At 39.4% G+C, this 22803-nt stretch overlaps 1 protein-coding gene across 1 annotated transcript in view; it reads right to left on the reverse strand.

Annotated features, from left to right (window-relative positions):
• Window positions 1-246: 246 nt before the first annotated feature.
• Window positions 247-22803, reverse strand: part of VTI1A (vesicle transport through interaction with t-SNAREs 1A) — a 273558-nt gene continuing 251001 nt past the window's right edge. The window contains exon 9 of the mRNA XM_009326051.1: window positions 247-3556. Within this exon, the coding sequence (XP_009324326.1) occupies window positions 3463-3556 (94 nt within the window). The 3' untranslated portion in view covers window positions 247-3462. The remainder of the gene's footprint in view (window positions 3557-22803) is intronic.

Consider the following 22803-nt stretch of genomic DNA (forward strand, 5'->3'; position numbering starts at 1 on the left):
CAAGTTTTTATGATTTAATGAGCTCCTCTGGGACTGACGGCTGTCAGTCAGTCGTGACTTTTTGACACCATTACAACTTCAAATACAGCAGCAGGCAGGCTGTTTTCCTCGGATTTGAAATACTGAAATGATCTGACAGGTTTAAAGAAAAGATGTGCAAAAAAAAAGGGGAGAGAGAGAGAGAGAGAAAGAGAGAGAGACACAGTTGCTTTTTCTTTCTTTTTCTTTTTTTTTTTTTTTTTTCCTTCTATGGGGCAGACAATCTCTGGATGCTGTTTGGTAATGAAAACCCAATCACAGAGGTCATTATCTGATGAGGTTTTTTTGGAACTGGCAGGTTTTTTTTTTCTTTATTTCTTTACTTAATGATAACCCTCGATGGGTTTGCCCCGCATGGGATGGTCAGAGCCGCACAATTTTGTTCACCATTAATTTCAGCCTTTGAAGCTCAGAGCTCTGAAGCAGCAGCAAAGAAAACCCCCCACCAAGCTGGCTCCAAAATAAGACAATCCAGTCTGCCTTAAACAGAATAGCAAATGGCCTCCCATCCCAGAGATGGGAACTGACGTCAGTCAAGCTACATTTTCTGATATTTCCCCAAAAAGTATAGCATTTAAAACCCTTTAAAACTTAAGAGTCCTTAATTAAATTGCTTTTGATTTTGTATCAGCATAGAATTAGTTTATTTATTCTGTGAGCGCAGCTGTTTAGCAAGGATGAATTTTGCACGCAGCACCATGCGTGCGTTTTTTAATTTGTCATTTCTCCGCAAAGGCTGGCAACATTAGAAACATTTTGCTCTTTGAGGTTTACATTTGTAAGCACTTGGATTTATTCACAGATGCGCTATAGATGCGACCAAACTAGTTCAGGGGAAGGCTGGACCCAGGGGTGTCACCCTACCTGTGGGTGGCTTGGGCTGCACTCCCAGTCGAAGTCGCTCAATCCCCACCAAAACGTGTGGATCTGCTGCATCTCACCCGCACATTTCCCAAGCCGGAGGAAAAGGGGAGAGAGAGCAGCAACATTGTGTTTTGAGGAGCGTAATGTCCACCTGAGCACTATTTTACATGTGGGGAGTACACGAGGATGCAAAGCAGGCACAGAGGAGTTATTAACAGGTTAGCATGAGAAACATAGCGATGGCAGGTTCATCAAAAGTGAAGATGAAGGCTTTGCGTGGCAGTCTCTCTCTCTCCCTCATTCCCATCTGAGTGGATGTATCTGATGTGACACTATGCCCTAGATTTATACTGGGATAAGGAAAACTAGCTTCCTTTCAGCTTTTTGCTGATTCCAGCAGGTGGCTAGATAGAGGGCAAAACCTAGTCATAGGTCACTGTTAAGATCAGTAGTCATGAATCAATCCCCATGATAGTTAAATTATTGAGGCAACGCAGAGAATGTCTAGGCAACAGACGGAGCTTAAGATTTCCTTCTTGACAGTTTTCTGCTTTACAAAATAGGCATCTCCTAATTTGCTTAGGAGAGGATAAATACCTTCTAATGCTGCCAGGCTTTGTCCTAATTTGCCTGAACTCAGCTCAGTGCCATCACTTGAAGCTAACGGCCAGAGCTCTGCTTACACAACCCTGAGTGCTTAATTTGAGTGCACGTTGTGACTGAAGGCCGGCCAGCCTCCACACTGCAAGCTGAACACCCAAATCTTTCTGTGTCCAAGAGCCACGTGATAAATGCCACACGCTTCACAAGGATGAAAGGAGAGCATGCCCCAGGAGGTGGTGAGGGGGGTCCCATGGCCCTGTGACAGTGCAGGGCCATCGAGGTGAGGAGCTGAACATGACCAAGCCACACTGCACAGAGCAGCACCTCCCAAAAACACGGGTCTGGATTATCCAGGTACTTTTGTTTCAATAAATATCATTTGTCTTGTGGATCCTTTTATTCTGCATTTATCACCACCTTTCAAAGTCTTAGCTGTGGCATCAGTACCAACATCCTTTTAGCTGAGTTACTTGTTTCCATGTAGAGAAGAGAGGGGATGTATTTAGGGCCAAAATCAGCTCCCAGATGTTTGCCCCAAAATCAACTCCCAGGGACAGCACAGCAAGTTGGCAGAGACCACAGGGATGCCAAAACCCTGGGAGTACTAAGGCACACATGAGAATTCAGTGCTCAGTTCCTACCTAATTTGGTGGGAGTCTGAAAGCCACCAGCTTTTTGTTTCTTTGAACATCTTCCTGAAAAGATTTTACGGCTTAAGTTCAAGGGCTTAAAATCCCTCTCAATTTGTAATATTTGTAAGGGATTGCATATAATGAATTGAAAAGTTATGAAAATTACTTTACCGTATCACCAGAAAATGACCTTTGCTGGAGTTGTAAGCTTAATTATAAGCGAAATGACCTAGACCTGTCTATAGGAGAAGCACAGCCACTAGGAAAAGAGAAACACGGCTCATTTACACACAGGTAGATGAAACTATGATATATTGTATCAGCTAAAAGCATGTATAAATTAACATTTTTACAGTTTTTGTTGAAAAAGGGGAATATCGCATCAGAATTTAGTACACTAAAAGTATTTCCAAGATGTGGTCTCAACATAGTCAGGCCAATATTAAAAATCTAGATTTTTGTTTAATGCACTGTAATCATGTATTTGTCACTGAACTATTACTTAGGGTCTCTTTTCACTCAACAATGAATAGATAAGTATCTTTATACATCTTCAATAAGGGCCTAGTGTGCATACTTATCAGTACATATATCAACATTGGAAGATTTAAAACAGATCCAACAGATGGGCTTTAGTCACAACTACATTTTGGGCAAGCGACGCATTACCATGATCTTGATGAAAGTGGAATTGTTTTGAATAAGCAGAAAAGAAAGCTTAATTTAAAAAAAAATGTTAAATAGAGTGTTGGATTCACATCAGATATTAAACATCATCCTAAGTTTGCTCTCTTTTTAAAACTAACAACTGTTCTTAACCAGGTTACGTCTATTACGCTAATTCACGTTCAGCAGTTAGTCACAGGAGACAGGTTCACTTTCTACATCATTTGGTCTCTGCTTTACTTATATTCTATATCACAGAAGGTCAGATACTGCTTGATATTCATACACCCCACATAGCACAAGAAAAGTGCAAAGACCCCTCTTCCCTCGCTAAACTCTGGCAACTTACAGGCTAATTGTCTGGGGTAGAATTTGACACACTTAAGTCTTTTTATACTGGAACAAGCCCTCACCCCAACAAATATTAAGATTCTGAAAACACTCAGATAAGACAAAAAAATTTAAGAAAAAATAATCAATCCCACATGCCATCAAATATGCCATCAATAATACCAAATATTTTACACCACTTGCACCTGAGTTGAATAGTGGAAAAGAGAGGGAGACTCTGTCAGTGCAAGAGAATGATTCATGTGACCACTTTGTCTTAATTACTCAGAACAAGCAGTTTGTTGCTGTTTAGAGAAGAACAAAGATATCAGCGTCCCCTGACAGAAAAATAAATAGCCATGATGGTGGTGAAGATGATGATGACTGCCAGAACAACGATCAAAATCCGGTTTTGGATGATCCTGAAAAAAAGCAGAAGAGACAAAAAAAACAGTGAATAAAACAAAATAAAGCAAAGTAGCAGAATATATATAAAAAAATCATAAAAAGAAACACACGGATAAATATCTTGGAGAAAAGACATGTGCCCACAAATTTAGGATTTCCTATACCATTCTGCGTATCTTGATTGTTTTTTACTTCTTTCAATTTCCAGTGCTTCCAAACATTTCTTTATGTAGCTATTAAATCCAACTTTTGCATCCAGGAAAGAATAGACTTTTCTTAATTATGCATACACATATACATATTAGAATAACTGAGATACATCATGTTACAATTTATTAACCTTCTAAGAACAAATGAAATAATTAGTCCTCAGTCGATGCAATCCAAGCAGGGTGGTCTGTAACAGTAAATAACATTATATTTTTTAAGCCATTCTGAAATCTTCACAGCTTTTTTTAACCTGAACAGAAACAATTTATTAATTTTCAAGGGATTTTACTATTAAGGTACAAGATTTCAAGGAAACACATGTCAACGAGATACTTACTTGTACTAAAATACCAAGGGAAAAGTATAAAAGATAGTTTTGAAGAAAAGGATGATATAAAGAAGCAAGTGTCAAACTGTGAAGCTTATGTTGTAAAAGCATCTCCTGTCTCTGTAGCATACCGTTACTTGTGGTAATAGGCAAATGTTACATTTTCTATGTAGTACAAAAAAAAGTCCTAATACTGTTCAACCATTTGTTGGGAGAAATCCCTGCGTCTAAAATCAGACACCACATTGCTTCAGATTTTGCCTGGAATTAATAGGTCAATTAAAATGAATACATCAACAAACAACAGAATTTGAGGCATTTTATGGGAGGATTCTGGATTGTAAGAATTCAGCATTTGTTATTCCATTCTCACAGAGGAGGAAGAGTATTTTCACAGGCTCTTCATGAAACAGGAACTTTTGCAAAACATATTTGTACATGAAGCATATTGTTGGAATTGGGGAGGTATAGCAAAAAAAACCCAAATAAAACCAATAGAAGAACCCTAAGTTATATTTATTCTTATTTCTTTTTTTCTCATGCTTCTGCAAAACAAAACAAAAGAAAACAAAAGAAAACAAAACAAAGCCTTCACCAACCAAACAATGGTAAGAAGAGGTAAAACTGTGTTTTGTGAAACATCAAACCAAGTACAAGGCTCCAACTTGAAGACAGGGAATGTTACGTGTTAAAATGAGCATATTTCACGCAGTGAAAGAGAGAAGAAACTCTAGAGAGCAGAGGGGAGTTTTCCTTGGTAAATGTTTTTCATTTGGATGCGGGTGGATATACATATAAATTATATTGGAATGTGTAAAGAAAAATGCAGTTTTAACCAACTCCAGCTCTCTCCTTGCTTACCCCCCACCTACCGAAAAAGCAGTAAATGGATGGATGAAAACTGTCACATCAGACAGACACCCTCCCCTGTGACACTCTAAAAGGACTAGCTCTCTATCCTCCTGACAGGTTACAAAATGATCACATTTGCTGACACGTCTTCCGCAAAACTGCTTTAGTGTTTGTGTCCACTTTCCTAGCAGGAGATGAATGGGCTGCTTTGTCCTCATTTATCACTTAAAGCTGAACTAAGATCTGCCTCGTTTATTTTTCCCTTCCTCACTAGAAAGGCTCAACCACAGCATTAATTCTTTCGCGATGACAGCTAATTCAAACTTAACAGGCAATATTTACTCTGCCAAAAGGATGAGGAAGAGAGGGGGATGTTTCTCACTCTCCCCCCCCCCCAAAAAAAAAAAAAAAAGGGAAGCCTGCCTCGTTTATTTTTCCCTTCCTCACTAGAAAGGCTCAACCACAGCATTAATTCTTTCGCGATGACAGCTAATTCAAACTTAACAGGCAATATTTACTCTGCCAAAAGGATGAGGAAGAGAGGGGGGTTTTTTTCCCCCCCCCCCCCCCCCCAAAAAAAAAAAAAAAAGTGTAGCAGGCTAACAAAATAAAGCTAATTAAGGGCTTTGGGTCCTTGTTGGTTTGCACTTCAATTTAACACCTGAACTTACAAGCTTCTCTTTTGTGGTGGGGTGTGACATTCTCTGCCAAACACCTGATAACAAACGATTTGCCCAGGCAAATGCATGAAAAAACAGAATATATATTTACTCACCCACCCTCATCACTCCTGAAAAGACACTCAGCAAAATTGAAACTCAGCAGTGAAATAGATTAAAAGCATGAAAACTCTTAAAACATTCAGCCTTAAGTAATACACAGTGCAGCTGGCTTGACAACCATTTTATTTGTGGGATGTGGGCCCCAAGGCATCCATAATGCTAATTTACAAAGGATTAACTGTGAGTGAAACTCGCTTAATCTAACACATAGTTGGGCAAAGGCATACATAACATACTGAGTGTTTAAATCAACTCCTCCTATCTCTGGCCCACTGAAAAAGCATTTCATCGACTGAGACTTAAAATTAAAGAAAAATAAAAAAAAGCACCAAATCCTCCAAATGCTTTATTTTTAATACTCTGGTGGTACACACCTGATTGCAAGATTATTTAATCAGTGTCCACGTCTTTAAAATCCTTGTCAAGAGAACACTGAATGAGGCATGCTGCCACCTGTATCTGCTAATTGAAGGTTCACTGACGGTGTGAATCTATGAAATACATATCAAAGTTCAATTTCTAGGAATCTGAATTAGTCTGCACAGTGCAGCAAAAGAATATCATATTAAAAGGAACAAATTAATCATGAAATAGGATGGATGTTATCAACAGACTCCTACACTGAAGCATTATATACTTTTAATATTCAAGCCCACAGTTAAAGATTAATTTTATATCTTTAAAAAAAGAATAACATCGAGTTTTACTGTTTTACTTTCAAGTGAGCAAGTCAAATTAAACTAACTGCAAACTGCCAGAAGGATGGTGCTAGGAGGAGAATGACAGAGCTGTTTGGTAGCAGCAGCACAGCCTTGAGGAGGGCTTAGCAAGCCGTGCGTGTTGAAGTCTGAGTCCGGGAGCTGCTGCTCAGACAGAGAACACAAGTTCTGGGTGTCAGTGCATTTCAGATCTCAAAGTCAACAGGCAAGGGTGACCCTTCAGAGTAAAGAAAAAATCAAGAGGAAAGGGGGTTTTGAGTGATCCAAGACAGTCAAGCCAGCTCACAGTGGTAGAACAATGGTTGGCATTGGCAGGACCCATCTGTAGGGAAGCCTATAGTACTGTCACAGCCAGACACTGCCAGTGGGTATTGCTCTAGGCAAAGCATCAAGGAATTTAAGTGGGGGAGGGAGTGATAATACCAAAAGGAGAAGAAAATGGGGCCTAACATTCGCTACAGAAAAATCCCAAAGGCTAACATGCTCGCAAGAAGCAGATGATAGTCTTTTATCTCTATTACACCTTAAATTCAACGAAATCTGGTGAATGAGGAAGCCCAGATTCTTCTTTGAAAATGCAAAGCGTGTTTACAGGGTAAATAATTTAAGAAAGAATATATACTTGAAAGAAGACACCCATTGAAACATCCATGGCTAAAATGCCTGAAGGCAAAACCTTGTGCATTTGCATGCTGCATTTTATTAAGTTAGCACACTGTAGCTTTAAAAGAATGCATGGCCAAATTAAGAGGAATGTGTGACTGAAACATCAAGGATTCCTCAAGTTTACATTATGAATCATAGTGCTGTTGATATGAGATGAATTAACCATTTAGCCGATGCAGCTTAGGCACTGAATTCACACCAAGTTCTGCTGGAGCCCGGCGCGCTCGAGCTCGTTAACAGCCAATGTCTACTGTTCCTTTCATACTCAAAACTCTAAGAGCACAAGGGCTCATTCTACTTTGAGTTAGAAGAGACGAAAAATCTGAGCTTTTAAACCAAGTTCCATCTAGTTTATCATGGACAGCAGCCCAAAACATTTGGGTGCAAAACCACATAGAAACAGTAACTAAAGCAGATGCGAGGGTAACGTTAACTGACGCATTGGAAGAGCCCGCTGGACTAACAATGCAGAAAGCGCATCCCACTCCTGTTGAGTTTCCTTCTGCTTCTTCTTTCTAAATGCCTGACCCTCTATCCTGGCTTCTGGTCACAGTGCCTAACCTCCGACCATTGGTGCGCTGGAGGCTCCCTCCAGCCACTGCCAACTTTGTGAGCTGACGAATGACACCGTCCACTTTTGGGGATCATTTCTTTGATGCACACAGCGACCACTGCTTTGGAGAACAAGTCCCACATCCATTACCAAACACTGACGTCCCTGGCAAATCAGTTCCCCCCACTCCCGCCATGGCAGAAATTGTGCTGCCTTTCCACATTTTAAAACCCAAAATGATTCACTCCCCTCCGTAGCTTCACACACACACGCAAACAATGGATCTAACTCTGTTTGTGACATGTTTAGATCTGCTCCGTATAAACACAAAGCAGTTCTCGAATAAGCTTTTGCAAACCTTACATTAAGGATGCCAACCGTGTTTAAACCTTTTTACAAAACTGCATTCATTAGCAGAGGAGTGCACGACATCTATATGGGTTCAGCCTGATGTCTTGCACATGTCTTAGTGCCTGATTGACCAGCATTGAATAATGATGCCTTGCCATTAAGCACTGATGGTACAATAACAATTGTCATGAAAATTAGCAATCGCAGTAACATGTTAACAAAATCCGGGATATAAACGAACCAGTGCAGACTCTGGGTGCATAAAGAGTTTTGTGTCCTTAACTTGAAATAATGAAGACTACAAATAAAATACTGCAAAAATTTCTTACAGAAGCTCAGCTCTGACACTGATACAAATAAAAAAAATACAAATGTCTTGGGGGATCAGTTAGCACACATTCATTACAACACAGGGCTTTATTCTTAAAGAAAGCATCTCAAAAAATAAGTGTCCTCAAGAACACAGACTGATTGATGACGGAGCACTGTCGAACAGTGTTTCACTGTAATACATGTATTTAAGATTTAACTAGAAGTGATTCCTATCAGTTTACTGGGCAGAAAGGCTTGTTCTCTGTATACAAGACCACATTTTAAATGGTCACTTTGAATACTTGGCTATTGCATTTTTGGATGCCCTTTTATCTGTGATTGGCAGTTCTTGCTCAGATGCAAGAAAATAGGTGCGTGCAAATCAGTGGTAAGTGATTTTTAAGTGCCCAATACTCATGTGCAAATCAGCAGATTCAAATAAACACAAAGTGTAGGTCTAGTCACATAGGCAAATACATACCAGCAAAACTAAATGTGAATTTAAAGTAATATAGCTATAGTCAGATACCTTCTGGACAGACACCATTATTACTGTATATAAGGACATCCTTGTTACGATATATCAGGAGCTTTCAAATGGAAGCACTAGACCCCACGCAGGGGAATAAAATGTTATGATTGGTAAAGCAAAGCCTTAGATACATAATGATAAATCTCTAAGTTCAGTGTATCTGGGGGCTGCTCAAGTAACTATTCATCTTTCCCATCTTTAGGTTTAAGAATGCTTTTCTTAAATAAAAGCAACTGAAAAGAACTACACAGGCTGTGGCAAAATATACAGACATGGCAACCTACTGAAATAAAAGAGTAAGAGCGCCCTGCTTAGCAAAATTACAGCTGGTTGGAAGTATCTGACTTGAGACATTTTTTATCATTAACAACTGCAATTAGCAAACAGAAATACCAGTGAAAAAATAGCTGCACAAGTTGCGTACAACGCCTTGGCCCTCTTCTAGCTGACTTTGGAAAAAGTGAAGAATTTGGAAGATACTCAAATTTTTTTTCCTCTTCCCCGCCCCAAACTCTGAAAATAAGTCCAAGTTCTTTGTGTTCTCAAGCCAGAAGAACTGATTACATTGTAATTGACATTGTATATTTAAAGGTGAACAGGCTTTGGGGGTGGTGGAGAGAGGATGGGACCCCCACATGGCTTACTTCATGCCAAAAAGGCCACGCTGCCTGGGCTCCACCTCCAGTCTGGAGATGGGCCATTCCCAGCAGGAGCCTATTTCATGTTCTCTGAATTCCTTCCCAAAGGAGCCTCTTCTTCCCCTAGGGACAGGGGCTCTAGTTTCTTAGGTGTAAGACCTTGGGGAAATCCATTAAAAATTGCTGAAAACTGAGCAGATAATGAAATTAAAGCCTCAAAAATGGAGGAATGGAGAATAAATAATGATGGCATTTTTCTAGCTGACTAACAGGGTTTTTTGAAAGAGACAGGCCATCCAAGGTGCCTAAGATATTGTTGATAGGGCTGAGGAGTTGTGCAGTGCTACATCCTCTAGCTTTAAAGTTCAGTCTTAAGGACTGGGGCTGTCTACTTGTAATAACATGGATACCAATCTCTAGTTATAATATTACACTCAAACCACATCAATGTTTTCTCCACCTGGGCCCTGAATGAAAGAATGAGTCATGTAATAACAGGTGCAGGGAGGCAGTCACACTATCCAACTTTAAACATCTAAATTATATCTAGCTAATCTCTCTCAGCTCCCTGTGTATATAAGCTAGAGTCCTGCTCTGAACTGCCTTCTCTTTTTCCTGGCCATATATGCATCCCAGGAGAACTAGTCAGTTAAGTTAGCTGGCTGGGTTAGGTGCCTACAGATTAAGTAGGGATGAATATCCCCAAAAGCTTGAACATGAGGCCCAAGCAAGAAAGCTTGCCAGCTCTGAAGGCAAAATCATACAGGAAAGGCGTTAGCATATCGTAAAGTGTCTGTAATCTCCCATTAACCAGAAACATTGCAGAGATGAAAATCACCAGTAAAGCAGAAGATGTTCCTCAATAATTAGCCAGTAAATACCTTGACTCATCATCTCCCTTTAATGGATCCCATATTTGCACATGGAATTCTGACCAGAATCAAATATACTTCTCCTTTGACAGTTTTTCTGGAGGAGTGAGAGATAGGAGAGACATCCCTCTCTGGGGTGAATGCCTCCTGAAACGCAGTGGGCTTCCTTGGTTCAAGGAACTATGTTTTTTACCTTGCTGTGTCATCTTCTGACAACCTTACCATTAAGATTAAAATTTAAAATTATTTTTATGATATCTGATAGTTAAAATACTTATTGAGATATCTAATTCATAAATGAAATCTTGCAATACGTTCCAAATGTAACAAAAACATATGAACTGCATTGGAGTATAGTGTTATTTGGAAGCCATCAGGATTATCATAGCTTACGTGAGTCCTGTCTCAAGGAGCTGGCAGTCGCAGGAGGTGCAGATAGTACCCAGGTGATCACTGGAGTCTGGGGGAGAGTGAGAGGGGACTGAATGGCCTACGAAGGAGAGGAATGATTGGAAGACAAGTGTATGCAGACTTCAGCATGCAAACTGCAAGAATAGGGAAAGCCTGAAAGAGGACCTCACGGACATGGGACCTAAGATAAAAAGGCAAAAGGGAAAGGTACTGGACATCTTCTACTAGCTCAGATTTTATTCATTGCTTATTTTTAAAACACATGGGAAGGCATTTCTGAAGGATGAAAAGTATCCTTCTGCTGATGAGAGACCCTGACAGCGAACATTTCTCTGCACAGTTGTGATGCAACTTCAGCCTCCTCCTGTCTCCATGTCCACTCCTTCCACGGAGGGAACCAATTAGATTATTACTGTCATTAGGAGGAACAGTGGGTGGCTTCCGGGGCGACAGAAACTCACCAACCAAAACTGGAGGGGGATTAATTCATTTCATGCAAAGCAGAGGCAACACCAGATCTCTTTGGCAAGTCTAAATGAAGATCACGTGAGCAGTGGCAACTGCAAGTGGAAGGAGTCAAGGTTGTATTAATCTCCAACCAGCCTTTCTCAGGGTACTGAAGTATCAAGAAGAACAAATCACACATTTAGTCACCTGAGCATGACTAAGAACCATAGGCCTTAGCAAACATTACGAGCGCATTAGAAAGAGCTCTGAGGGAGGGTGGTTAGCCCAGCTGTCAGCGTAATGGCATTCTTCAGCACACTGGTTGCATGAAGCCCTGGTCCCCAAACAGTTAATAGGAAAAAAAAGCCCCAAACCCCAACCCCCTCATCAGCACTCAAAGCTAAAGCAATTATTTCTCCAGCAGAAGAAATGTATGCAAGCTATAAAATGACAAGAACATACATGATTGCACATTGGCTTTTATGATAAATATAGTTAAATTTACATTCTGTGCAATTTAAAGAAAACAAAAATGTCTAAAGTCTGCACTTTATCAACTGTCATAACCATTAGAAACCACTAACATATATAGCTTAAACAGATGAAAGAAAGTAACATCTTTCACCCTGCCTCACTTTAATTAATGACTAATCTACAGCTTTTAGGTGAGATGAAGCTGAAGACTGGACACAAATACTTCGCTTGCATTATTTTCCCCTTATCACACCATATTTGACTGGGCATCTTTTTGTATGGCAAGTTTTCTACAATTGTCTTAACAATGTTGACCTCTTTTGTAAAAACCTGAAGGCATCTGCAGAAATTGTTCTTGAAGATGTGCTATCCAAAATGTTACCATTTCATGGCACTTCTTGAATGATAGAATAGAATTTTTTGGGGTATATATTCATTTTTTTCAAATGCTATAAAAGAAAGGAAAACAATCATGGCTAAGGCCATTTGTGAGATGGCATTAAAAGAGCCTACTCTGAGACAGATAAAAATAATGAGAATCTTTCTGTCAAGAAGGATTTAGAAAATATCACTAGCATTATTAAAATTTAATTTTTTACTGTGCTTTTTGGTTCCCCCTTTTCCAGTGATAATGAGCAGGACTGCACACCTCCACATTGCTAGTACTTGTTTTGAGCAATAAATTCAGCCTTCCAGTCTGAAGACATTTCAGACAACAATTTTGACTGCTATAGGCTTATTTTTCAACCTGTTCTGTGCTTTGAGTCTTTCTATAAAAACCAGTTCATAAGCTAATTTTCCACAAGGCCAGTGGAACAAATAAAAATCAATTTTTGCCCAACTGGTTCAGAGAAAACCTGGGAATAGTGAAGACAGAACAGTGAAAAATAAAAAGAATCGATGTATTCACAAATGGTTTACCTGATAGAGAACTATCAAATTAGTTGACAGGAGATGGTTGCCTCTATTAGAGTACTTTCTTTTCAGCATGTTACAATATTTCTATTAGGGGAGCAGAAATGCCTCTACTTTGTTATGACCTCAGACACCTCGGTTTAACAACCACACCGAGCTTCCATGCATTCTGTAAAACTACAGGGCACAAAGTCAAAGTGCAAGAGCACTTGCAGATCTTGCAACCGGAGAGACCTGCAAGCCCAACCTGGCTTAGAGTGGGTGTAAGTTTTCATGATCTCACGGAAGGAGGGAAGATTCCTCTTTCAGTGAACACAGGGAGACATTCGTGACCTCAGGCCAACCTTGTCAAGAGAAATTTGGTCCATCCAGAAAGGAAAAAATCGTAAAACACTGCCCAGACTTCCCTCCCCAGTTAAAAAAACAAATGTTCAGGAGCACACTGAAGACGAAGTAGTTCAATATCTCTTGGAGATCAGAATACAAATTTCTCCAAAGATGGGAATCCCATTTGTAGACTTCAAAACTTTCAGAATCCCAAGGACAACTCAGGGCATAAACTTTAATATCGTGGCCCAATCCATTTCATCATCTTCACCACTAATTGGGCAAGCGTTTTTGAAACCACGATACCGAGAAGGGATTGGATAGGTGCTTATGCCTGCCAGTCTGCAGCCAGAAAAATATGTCTGGAAAACTGACTGAAGAACAGAATCTGCTTTTTAATACAAATTAACCATCACTCCTGTGGAAATAAAACAAATTTATAATTCACAAGCTTAAATAGTAAGGAAGCTCCTTCTAAGTAGCTGTAATCTTCACCCTAGTATGTAGCATTTTATACACTCCTTCATTTTTATGAGTTGGCATTAAAATGTGACTCATTTTAACAGAAAGAAAAAAGGATTAAGTATGTCACTCTGAAGTAAAGCTGCATATTACCTATTTAAAAATATTATAACACATCATGGATACATCATTTCTAGGGCCAAACAAAACATTACTCAATGAAGAAATGGCGTGAAATATAAAATATTCGGCAGAGGAAGGGTATTTGGAGTCGAGCAGTTTCACTGCTAATAAACAGCATCATCATAAATAGTGTGCATGTAGAAAAAAAGTATACCTGTTCTTCACTATTCAAGATGTAACACCTTAGTATGGGAAACAAAGAAAGATATTACTTGTACATACAGGGAGAAACTAAAAACCACCACACATTTTGATTCTGACTCTCTTACAACTGATGCTAATTTGCTTATGATATCTGCCTGATTTAGAGCTAATCTTCTGTAAATTAACTCCTAATGCTGTCTGAAATAATCCTCTTAATGCTGGTCTGTCTTGAGTACTTTATATCAAATACCATGAAATACACAAGCATATACAAGGCGTATAGCATTTGTAGCGCTGTTGGCTGCTCTCGAATATTTGCTGTGCTGTGAAGATGCAAGGACAGTGCAGAGCTGCATGGCCCTGGGGCAGCTTTGGGATAGCATGGGGTCGTGTTGCTCTGGTTGTCCCCTTTGAAGGGGACAGCATGCCAGGACTGTGTCCCACCACTCCTGGCCAGCAGAGAGAAGAGGAGGCTCTGTGCCTCCTTACAAAATGGTGCAGGGAGGTGCAGTTCCACGCTCCAAACCTCCCACCTCCAGCAGCACATGATAATGAGGAAAAGTAAACCGTTTGGGCTTTGAGATTTCCGAATGAGAAGATCTGTGTTAAACAGCACTAATTATCAGCTGGAAGCCTAATCTGATAACTGCTTTGAAAAGACAGAGACAGACAATTTCCCTTCTTCAGATGGGGAAAATATTTTTAAGGGTGTTGCTTCAGCATCAGCCAGCTTAATTATTATTGTCAGTGTGCTAACTCTGTATTCAAAACTATATTTTTTCCACTAAATCCACCGGAACAATTTTCTCCCCCAACATTAATTTAATGATACAGCCGAAAACCTAATTGATATTGGTGAGCAATGCAATTCCAACATATTATTTTCTTGGTTTTTGAAACATAAATGGCAGGCACAACTTTGACTGAATGGACCTCTTTATGTTTTAACAGGCAGTTTATTGGCCCAGACTCCAACATATAACAAGCACAATTGCAAAAGCAATACATTTTTAATTGAAAAATTCATGTATTTTTACTATGAAAGTGACTCAAATAACAAGTAACATTGTCAGGTACAGGGCTTTTAAAACAATTTTTATATATGGAATGTTATTTAGAAATTATATTCTCACCATAGCAAGCGCTTATAGGAGGTTATTAAAAGAAAAAATATGTATTGTTTAAATCGTACTTTATTGGAGCTTGCTTTTTTAATATATTAAAGAGCGGATAAAGCACAGTGATCAGTGAGCCGTATGTGTCCAACAGCCTTTCAAGAGCCTTGTGGAAATGTATAAAACAAGCAGTGATACAATCCTTTGCCAAACACTGTCATAAATTTTTTATTTGGCAGCTAACATTCTCACTAGTTTTCTTGGCAGCAATTGGGACCTTTAGCAAGAAAGGTGCAGGAGAAAAATACCTTGTTTAGAGATGTTTTCAACACTTTCTGGGATTTTTCAGAACTTCTGCCTGCAGCACATTTTACAACCACAGTCTCCAGTCACCTGATGAGTAGGTGGTGGTTTTAAATTTTTTTTTAATATAGACAGCCTACTACCCCCCTCTGGCCTTCAGCCTAGGATGCGAGTGTGGAGAGGGGCTGTATGTGTTCCACAGAGATACAAGTGGTTGCTCCTCTCTGTCTAGACAAAAAAAGTTGAAAATAATATCAGAATGTACCTTTCATTGCTCCTGATACTATCTGTATCTTATTCCCGGATGACAGAGATAAATGAAAGGCAAACATGTGCTGATTACTTTTGCATTTTTCTTGGGAGATCTCTGCAGAAAAGCTGGTCACAGGTGCAGCTACCCTGGTCAGCCAGTGGACTGCCTCATAAACAGAATTGTGAAATAGATTTCTGTACCCAGATCCACTCTTCTAGGGTTTTTTTGCTTTGTTTTGTTTTTTTAAAAAGATATACTAAACTTGACATCTGATGCACAGCCTTCCTCGGTGGACCCAGATACGCTGATGTGTTGTACATGTGAAAATATGGCTCCAGCAGCACTGTGGTTTGGGCTATACTGGGGAGAATTAAATAGTGGGCTCCTACCAATTCAGTTACAGAGCAGATGTTTTATATTTTGATATTTCATTGTTTCAGAATAGAAATAAGATGAACCTATTTTACATCTCAGCAACTTCCTCCAAAACTTTCACAGCAATAAGATATAGTTCAGTCCTTCACATGGACATCAAGGAAACAGTTTGCCTTAAACAGATGTGGACCAGGAAAAGCACCTTTTCCTTATTTGCCTCAAATCAGAAAGGCTGGAATTTAGTTTTAGACAGCATAAATTGCTTTAAACACAGGCTTAATTAAAGTAATGATGTGACACTTATAAACACAAACTAATAGGCTTCCCCACAGCTTGTGTTCCAGTTTTGTCTCTCCTGTTTACCAGGGGTATCATCCCCTCAAGAACTTTACAGAGCACACACAGACATCTAGTGGTTGGTGAAAACACTGCAAGCATGTCAGCACATCTGACACAGCTCGACTGAAGACAGTGAAGTTATGCCAGGTATGAGTTGAGCTAATTTTGTCTCTGTTACAACTATGGATGGGCAATCAAACAGGGAGAGAATCGCCCCCTTTGTGCCATCTCATGTAATCATGCTGTCTCTGGTGAGACAGTTGCTCTCTTGGCAACTCTGGCTTCCCAAATTTCCCTAATCACCGATTCCCTAATCCCTTTTCAGTTCAGTCTGAGCTATTTTTGCCTTTCTTATGAGTACCAATAAATTTCTCTCTCCTTGCTACTATTTTACTTTACTTAAAAACTGAAGAGATTAATTATGTACTATCATTTGAAAGGTTTTCTGAACGTGGAAAGTTCCAATTTTCTATTGGAAAGTGACAGAGCAATGCGATTTTACAGACAACAAAATACACACATGATTTAAAAACACACAGTCAATAATAAATTCTACATTGCTGGTAGAGGAATATGACTTGCTCTACAGTTTGCATCAATCAATGGAAAGATGCCTAAACTTCAGTGGGGTTTGAGTCCCACATCTGCAAAGGAGATCAAGAGACACAGTTTTGCACAGCATTGTAAGAACTCAGCACCCTCATTCTGCTCTCAGTTACACCATTTTAAATCAAGCGCTACTCAGTGGTGTCATAACCCTGTACATCTGTGTCAGACCCTGTGTTGCAAGGGCAGACTCGAAGCCAAGAATGCAAAACAGATGTTCCTTTCCTAATGTTTTCTTGTTGTCATTTAAGTTGTTTTCGTGGGGTTCTGTTTTTATTTTGTTGAGTGAAACAGGTCGACAGGACTTTTCAGAGGGCAGACTGGAGGAATGCTTCTGCATCTTCCTTTTTATTTTGCGTGCATGTGTGACTATGCATAGACTTTGAGTTACAACCGGGAAAAATCTTTTTTTTTTTTTTCCAAGCTTCATTTGAGCTATGCTCTGTTCCCTTGGGGCAAAGTGAAAGGTAGCTGTTTGCGGATGGGAAAAAGGGCTTTTGTGAACAGCAAAACTGCATCACCAAACAGCTTAAGAAAAAGATTTTTTGAAGTTATTTTTACTACTATTTTAAGAGGAAACAGGGATAAATATATCTTTTTTGCATGTTGACTCATTAACAAATTTAGCAATAAACACTTTGTAATTAAGTCCACTAGTTTATTGCTGTCCAGAAGTTTCTCAATACTCTTTGCACAGAAGGTTTCGGAAAACGTAGAACTAAGAAACGGTGAAGGCAAATCCCAACAGCTTGCTCAAGCAAATCTAGCCGAGGCTTAAACTCACTTCTGAACACTGAAATTTGAGATGCCGTATCAAATAAGCAGCTCTTTTTCCCTGAAGAGAAGAAACTGGGTGTAGCTAACCTAGTGCATAATAGGTTTATTCTCATTCACAAAACAGGAATTACTTTATGGCCCCAAAGTAAAACTAGCACAGAAATACACTGGCAGATTTGCTGCAGATGTGTGTTGTGACACGTATGCAGGGAATCTGCTATTAATCACATGCTAAGATTTTAATATTATGTAGGGTAATGTAGGCAATCATTATGGTGAAGGTTCTGGATTCATAAAAGCCTAACCCACAAATGGGTCTTTTAAATTGAATACATTTGAGCTCACTCTCACACTGCACCAGTTGAATTCCCTGATTCACTCCCCCGCCCCGCTCCCCATTACATACATTTATTTCAATATCTATTGTGCGTTTCTTTTTGTGCTTGTGCTCCGCTTCTTTTCTTGTAACACATGACAGTTGTTGGGGAAAGTGCAGCTTTTCAATTCTCCCGTTTACCGGACTATAACAGGAATGTTTTTCTTAGAGGGGCTGTTTGTGAGACCCCTGGACGCGTACCTAGCACAGGAAATGGTCTGGCTCAAATACTGGAAAAGCCATCCTTCACCTGAATCCTTCAAAATTTGTGTCCGAACATAACTAGAACCTATGTATCCGTACCCGGGCTAAGATTACTACGGACAATTATACCGTGGAAATGCATTATTCTGACAAAGCAATCAATCACGTTATTTCTCACAATTTCAGTTCACCCCTAAAATTTTCCTTACCTCCAAAGCCAGCTGGATATTATATTACCAAAGCTGTTGAAAGGGTGTAACACTAACCATGAAGCCAAAGGCCACTAAAACTATGCAATGCATAAATTTTTATTGTTTGCTCAGCATTGAAATCTCATTAGGGCTCATAACTCATCGGCGCACTGCAAACATTTGCATCTGCTGATCATGAGAACTTAGATGGAATGTACACCTTTGGCTAATTTACTTGTTATGTTTTTAGATGAGACCGTGTGTGTTGCTTTTTATTTTCCTTTTAAAAAGTCCTTACGCGGTTGCAAGCTGAATGCCCACTTTTTAAACTAAATACATTAAAACTTTCATTTGCAGTTTCTCAAGGTTGTTCCGTTGCTGGCAGTGTTCATGATCATAATTTTACAAAAGCTTTGTTTGACTTAGTATTCAGGATAATCATTGTTTGAAAACTGTGCCCCATAGAGCATTTCGCTTCATTCATCCTTTCTGCTTTATGCAGTCACATTTTAATTAGATTAAAATTTGTCCTCCAATTAGCTTTCATTAAAGTTTATAGATTACAGCAAAAATCTCCACTGAGCCGTGCTTCAAAACTGTGCTTAAATTTTAAAATGAAATAACTGTGCAAATGAAGTGATTATGAAGATTATTACTATGCAAAAAACATCAGTCGCTTCCTGGTTTACTTATACATTTAACTCTGTAATTTATTTTGCCAACTTCAATACCTCTGTGTTCTCCAGAGTAGTCATCATAATAATACCTTACAGTTACAGGATACCTTTCATTCCTAAGGATCCTTAGGGGCCTGATTCTGCAGTCCTTACACACACCAGTAGTCCTGTTGAAGTCCCTGAAACTATTTGAGCAAGTGCTACTCACTGCCTGTGAACCAGAACCCAACTACAGGTCAAATCCTGCTTTCAGATACCCACGTAGCATTACTGTTGATTCGCGCAGCTCAGAATGCAAACCAGATATGAACATTATGTAAAAAGTCCTTTCACCTACTCCTGGGTGAGATGTGGCAGCTGTTCAATGGTGCATGGTTACAAGACTCACCTCTTTAAATGAGTGTGCGAAGACAGATACTCCCCCCCCCAGTTGAAACTGCAGAGAAAACCGAGCCTGTAATTATCTAAAGAGAAAACGACTCAGTAGGACACTGGGGCTGGGGCTGCATCTCTCCTGTCACTCACGTCTTCAGATGCGACGTTGCCAAGTATCGGATGCCCAGTCGCTAATACCTCCTGCACATGCAAATTTACTATGTGCTGAAGGCAATATAAAGTTTACAGTTCGCCAGGCTGATCCTACAACCAGAGCAGGCATTTATTCTGGAGCAATCTCTCAGTGGAACACATGGGACTCTGTGTCGGAGCAGAGCTCCACAGAAATGGATCTGTTTGCAGGAAATTCTCTTCCAATAGCAAGAGCTATAAATATATACACATATTTAAAAAAAAAAAAAAAAAAAGAGAGATGCAGCCAACATCTTAAAACTAAAAATAGAGACACTTGGGTTAGAAAAACAGGGACCTGTCTTTGCTTTAGCAACATATTTCTGATAGGAGGAACACAGTTAAAAACAAATATTTTACTACAAATGAAATGTAGTTCATAAGCATGAGAGAACAATTCCAGCGAAATGCAGGAGTGTAAAAAGCAGTCTTTCCTATTTTTCATGCGCTAATTGGTTGAACAATCATTTGTAAATCTTCACATTGCTGAGGTAACTAGTGTTATTGCCACTTAGCAGATGGCAAAACTAAAGTTTAAGGGTGTCAAAGGCTAGAGGGGAGTTTATAGTTTAAATGTTCTGACTCCAAGCCCTGTACTCAAGCCAAGACCATGTTTCCAAGATGCAAAGCATCCAGCAGCAATACTAATTTTAGGAGTCATGCTCAGGTCTGTCCCTTCTTCCCCCTGCTCCCACCTCCTCTTGGTGTTCATTTCTGCCATCACGTTGCAGCATGCCAACCTCAGTTGTGCTGATTCAACAGCTTGTGGGTCCATGTGATGAATCAGAGCAAGCAATTGATCCAAGATAAAAAAAGAAAAAGAAAAAAGAAGAGGGTGGGAGAAGAGAGCTATTTTGCACTGGATCAATTCCATTTCAAGACATTGACTGGAGAACAGAAGTGCCCACGAAAACGAGACAGCAGCTGGATGCAGCACAGAGGCAGGAGTGAGTATTTTTGGGAGCAGGAGACCCTGCTGTTGATGCTGATGGTTTCATACCACAGAAATGAGGTCCAAACCATTCTGAAATAATTCCATTTTCGTGTTTTAACTCTTTTATATCTCTCCTTCCTTTTACCTTCCTTTGCCTGCTTTGTTCTCAGGAGGAGTGTAGCTACTCCATGCTACCTCTGCACAATAAATTTGCACAAGGCAATTCAGAAACTGGAAGTATTTAACTTTCCTCAATTAAAATCTGGAACACCAAGTTCGCCTTCTCAATTACATTGACTATATTGCAGAAATACTGCTCCATTTCCTCAGTAGAATTGTCATGTTTCATAAAATACAGACAAACTAGTCATGCTTTATGTCAAGGGTGCATTTACAAATAGTTTATAAAGGATTTAGATGATTAACCATACATTGAGACAGTTAATCAAATTTAAGAGGCTATTTTAGAATTCTACAGATCGAGCAGTTATTTATAATCCCGGTTATTGCTTTCTACCTTATATCCACCCCTAATGCACACTATTATAATATTCTGCTAACTCTTTATAAATGATTTGTGTTAGCAAAATTAAAAAAAAAAAAAAAAGCCTAAATCCTATCGTAAGGAATAGGTTAGATAATTAGGACTTTGAGACTCCTAGACTAAATGCATCAGATCCAAGAATCAGATCTTTGGAGGTAGTTAGACAGTCCACGCCATGATTTAGATACTTCAAGGCCCTTAAATATCTCAGCCCTCATGACTCTGCACATGGACTTATGCAATTTTTAAAAGTTGGCCAAGTATCATCTGAAAAGGCACAAATGCTGAAGTAACTGCAACAGCTGAGGAACACATCTTTTCTTCGACAAAACATCAGCACCATGACAGGATGCTTAAAGCTTCAGTGCTTCATGCTGGTTGTGGAAAAAAAAGCCCAACAATGGAAGCCTTGAGGAATGCTAAATATAACTGGTATCCTTACAAAATACAGTCTGCTCAGTTAGAACAGAATGAGAAATTATTTCTTGTGATTTTATTCAGCCATTTTAAGAAGCATCGTCTGCTTATATATACAGAACATTTTTAATGACGAAATAACCATAATTACTTTTTATTGTGGTGTGAATTATAAAGTTTTTAAAAAATATGATATCTAGTCTGGAAGTATAGTGTATTTGGTGCTATTTTTGCCTAGGAATGGAAACTCAAACTGGAAATAGAGTCATTCATTCACACTTACAGGATGACATCCCGTTGACAGGCATGCAAACTTGGAAAGGTGCTACACAGTCACTCTTAAAATACTACACTATATTTTTTTCCTTCTAAGCTTCAATTAAGTAAATGTTAAAGAGGGATCAGTACTTCGTTAAGGCTAAAGGTTCATCGTTTGCAAGAGATCATCTTTCAGAAGTACAAAGACAGAAAAGTCAAGGCACTAACTACTAAATAAATTGTTTTCACAACAGAAGTGGCACCTTCAAGCCCCTCTACAGTGAGGTGCTGTGCTGCCCGAGTTCTGCTTATTCAGATTTTGATTTTAAAGAGCATTCCCCAGTATGATCAGAAAGGTCTTCAATCCTTCCTGCCACGTAGCTGATTATTTGTGTTGTTTTTTTTTTTTTTTTTCAATTCAGGGAGAATGAAAATCATAAAAGGCGTGAAAATACGGTTGAGGTAGATATATTCACAGATTCTAACATAGCTGGAATGCTGTCGGTGCTAGCGAGCCCTGAGCAAGTGATCCGTGTCTGGCATGCTCTACCAAACAAACTACAATTACAGAAGAACCAAAGATAAAACAAGCAACTTTAAACCTCCTGAATTTGTGATGGGCCTAAGCGTCATTTTTGCACTTGTTCCCACAGGCTTGCTTCCAAAAGGCACCCAAAACTGGAAGGACATTTCTAATGGGAAGGAAGGAAGAAAAGTTTCCATTTAAGATATGGCATTTCAAAATGGCAGAAAGAGCAACTGACCCTAAAGGGTCTTGCCCCTCTGTGTCAAATTCCTACAAGAGCAGCTCATAAGACTTCAGTTCTATCATATCTGAATCAAAATGTCAGGACTCCAAATCCACACCATAAATTGTGCCCTCTGAAATCAAGGTGCATAATCCTCCTGGCTCTGCTTTCTGTTGGGCTTCTCCAGCCTTGTGTATGCCACTGCAGTGCCGATGGAGGTGTGCTTTCCCTTTTTTCTTACAGAGAAAACCTCAGCTAGCCCCAAATTTTAATGATTTTAAACAATGCGCTCTGTAACTCCTTTTGCACCAGCTTCCTTGTTTTATGCTGTTCTAAAAAAGCCTTTGACCCACTGGTAAGAACACCGTTTCTATTTCTGTCATACCAAATTAACAAAT

This window comes from Pygoscelis adeliae, unplaced genomic scaffold (assembly GCF_000699105.1).
Source record: "Pygoscelis adeliae isolate BGI_AS28 unplaced genomic scaffold, ASM69910v1 Scaffold4, whole genome shotgun sequence".
Lineage (NCBI taxonomy): Eukaryota > Metazoa > Chordata > Aves > Sphenisciformes > Spheniscidae > Pygoscelis > Pygoscelis adeliae.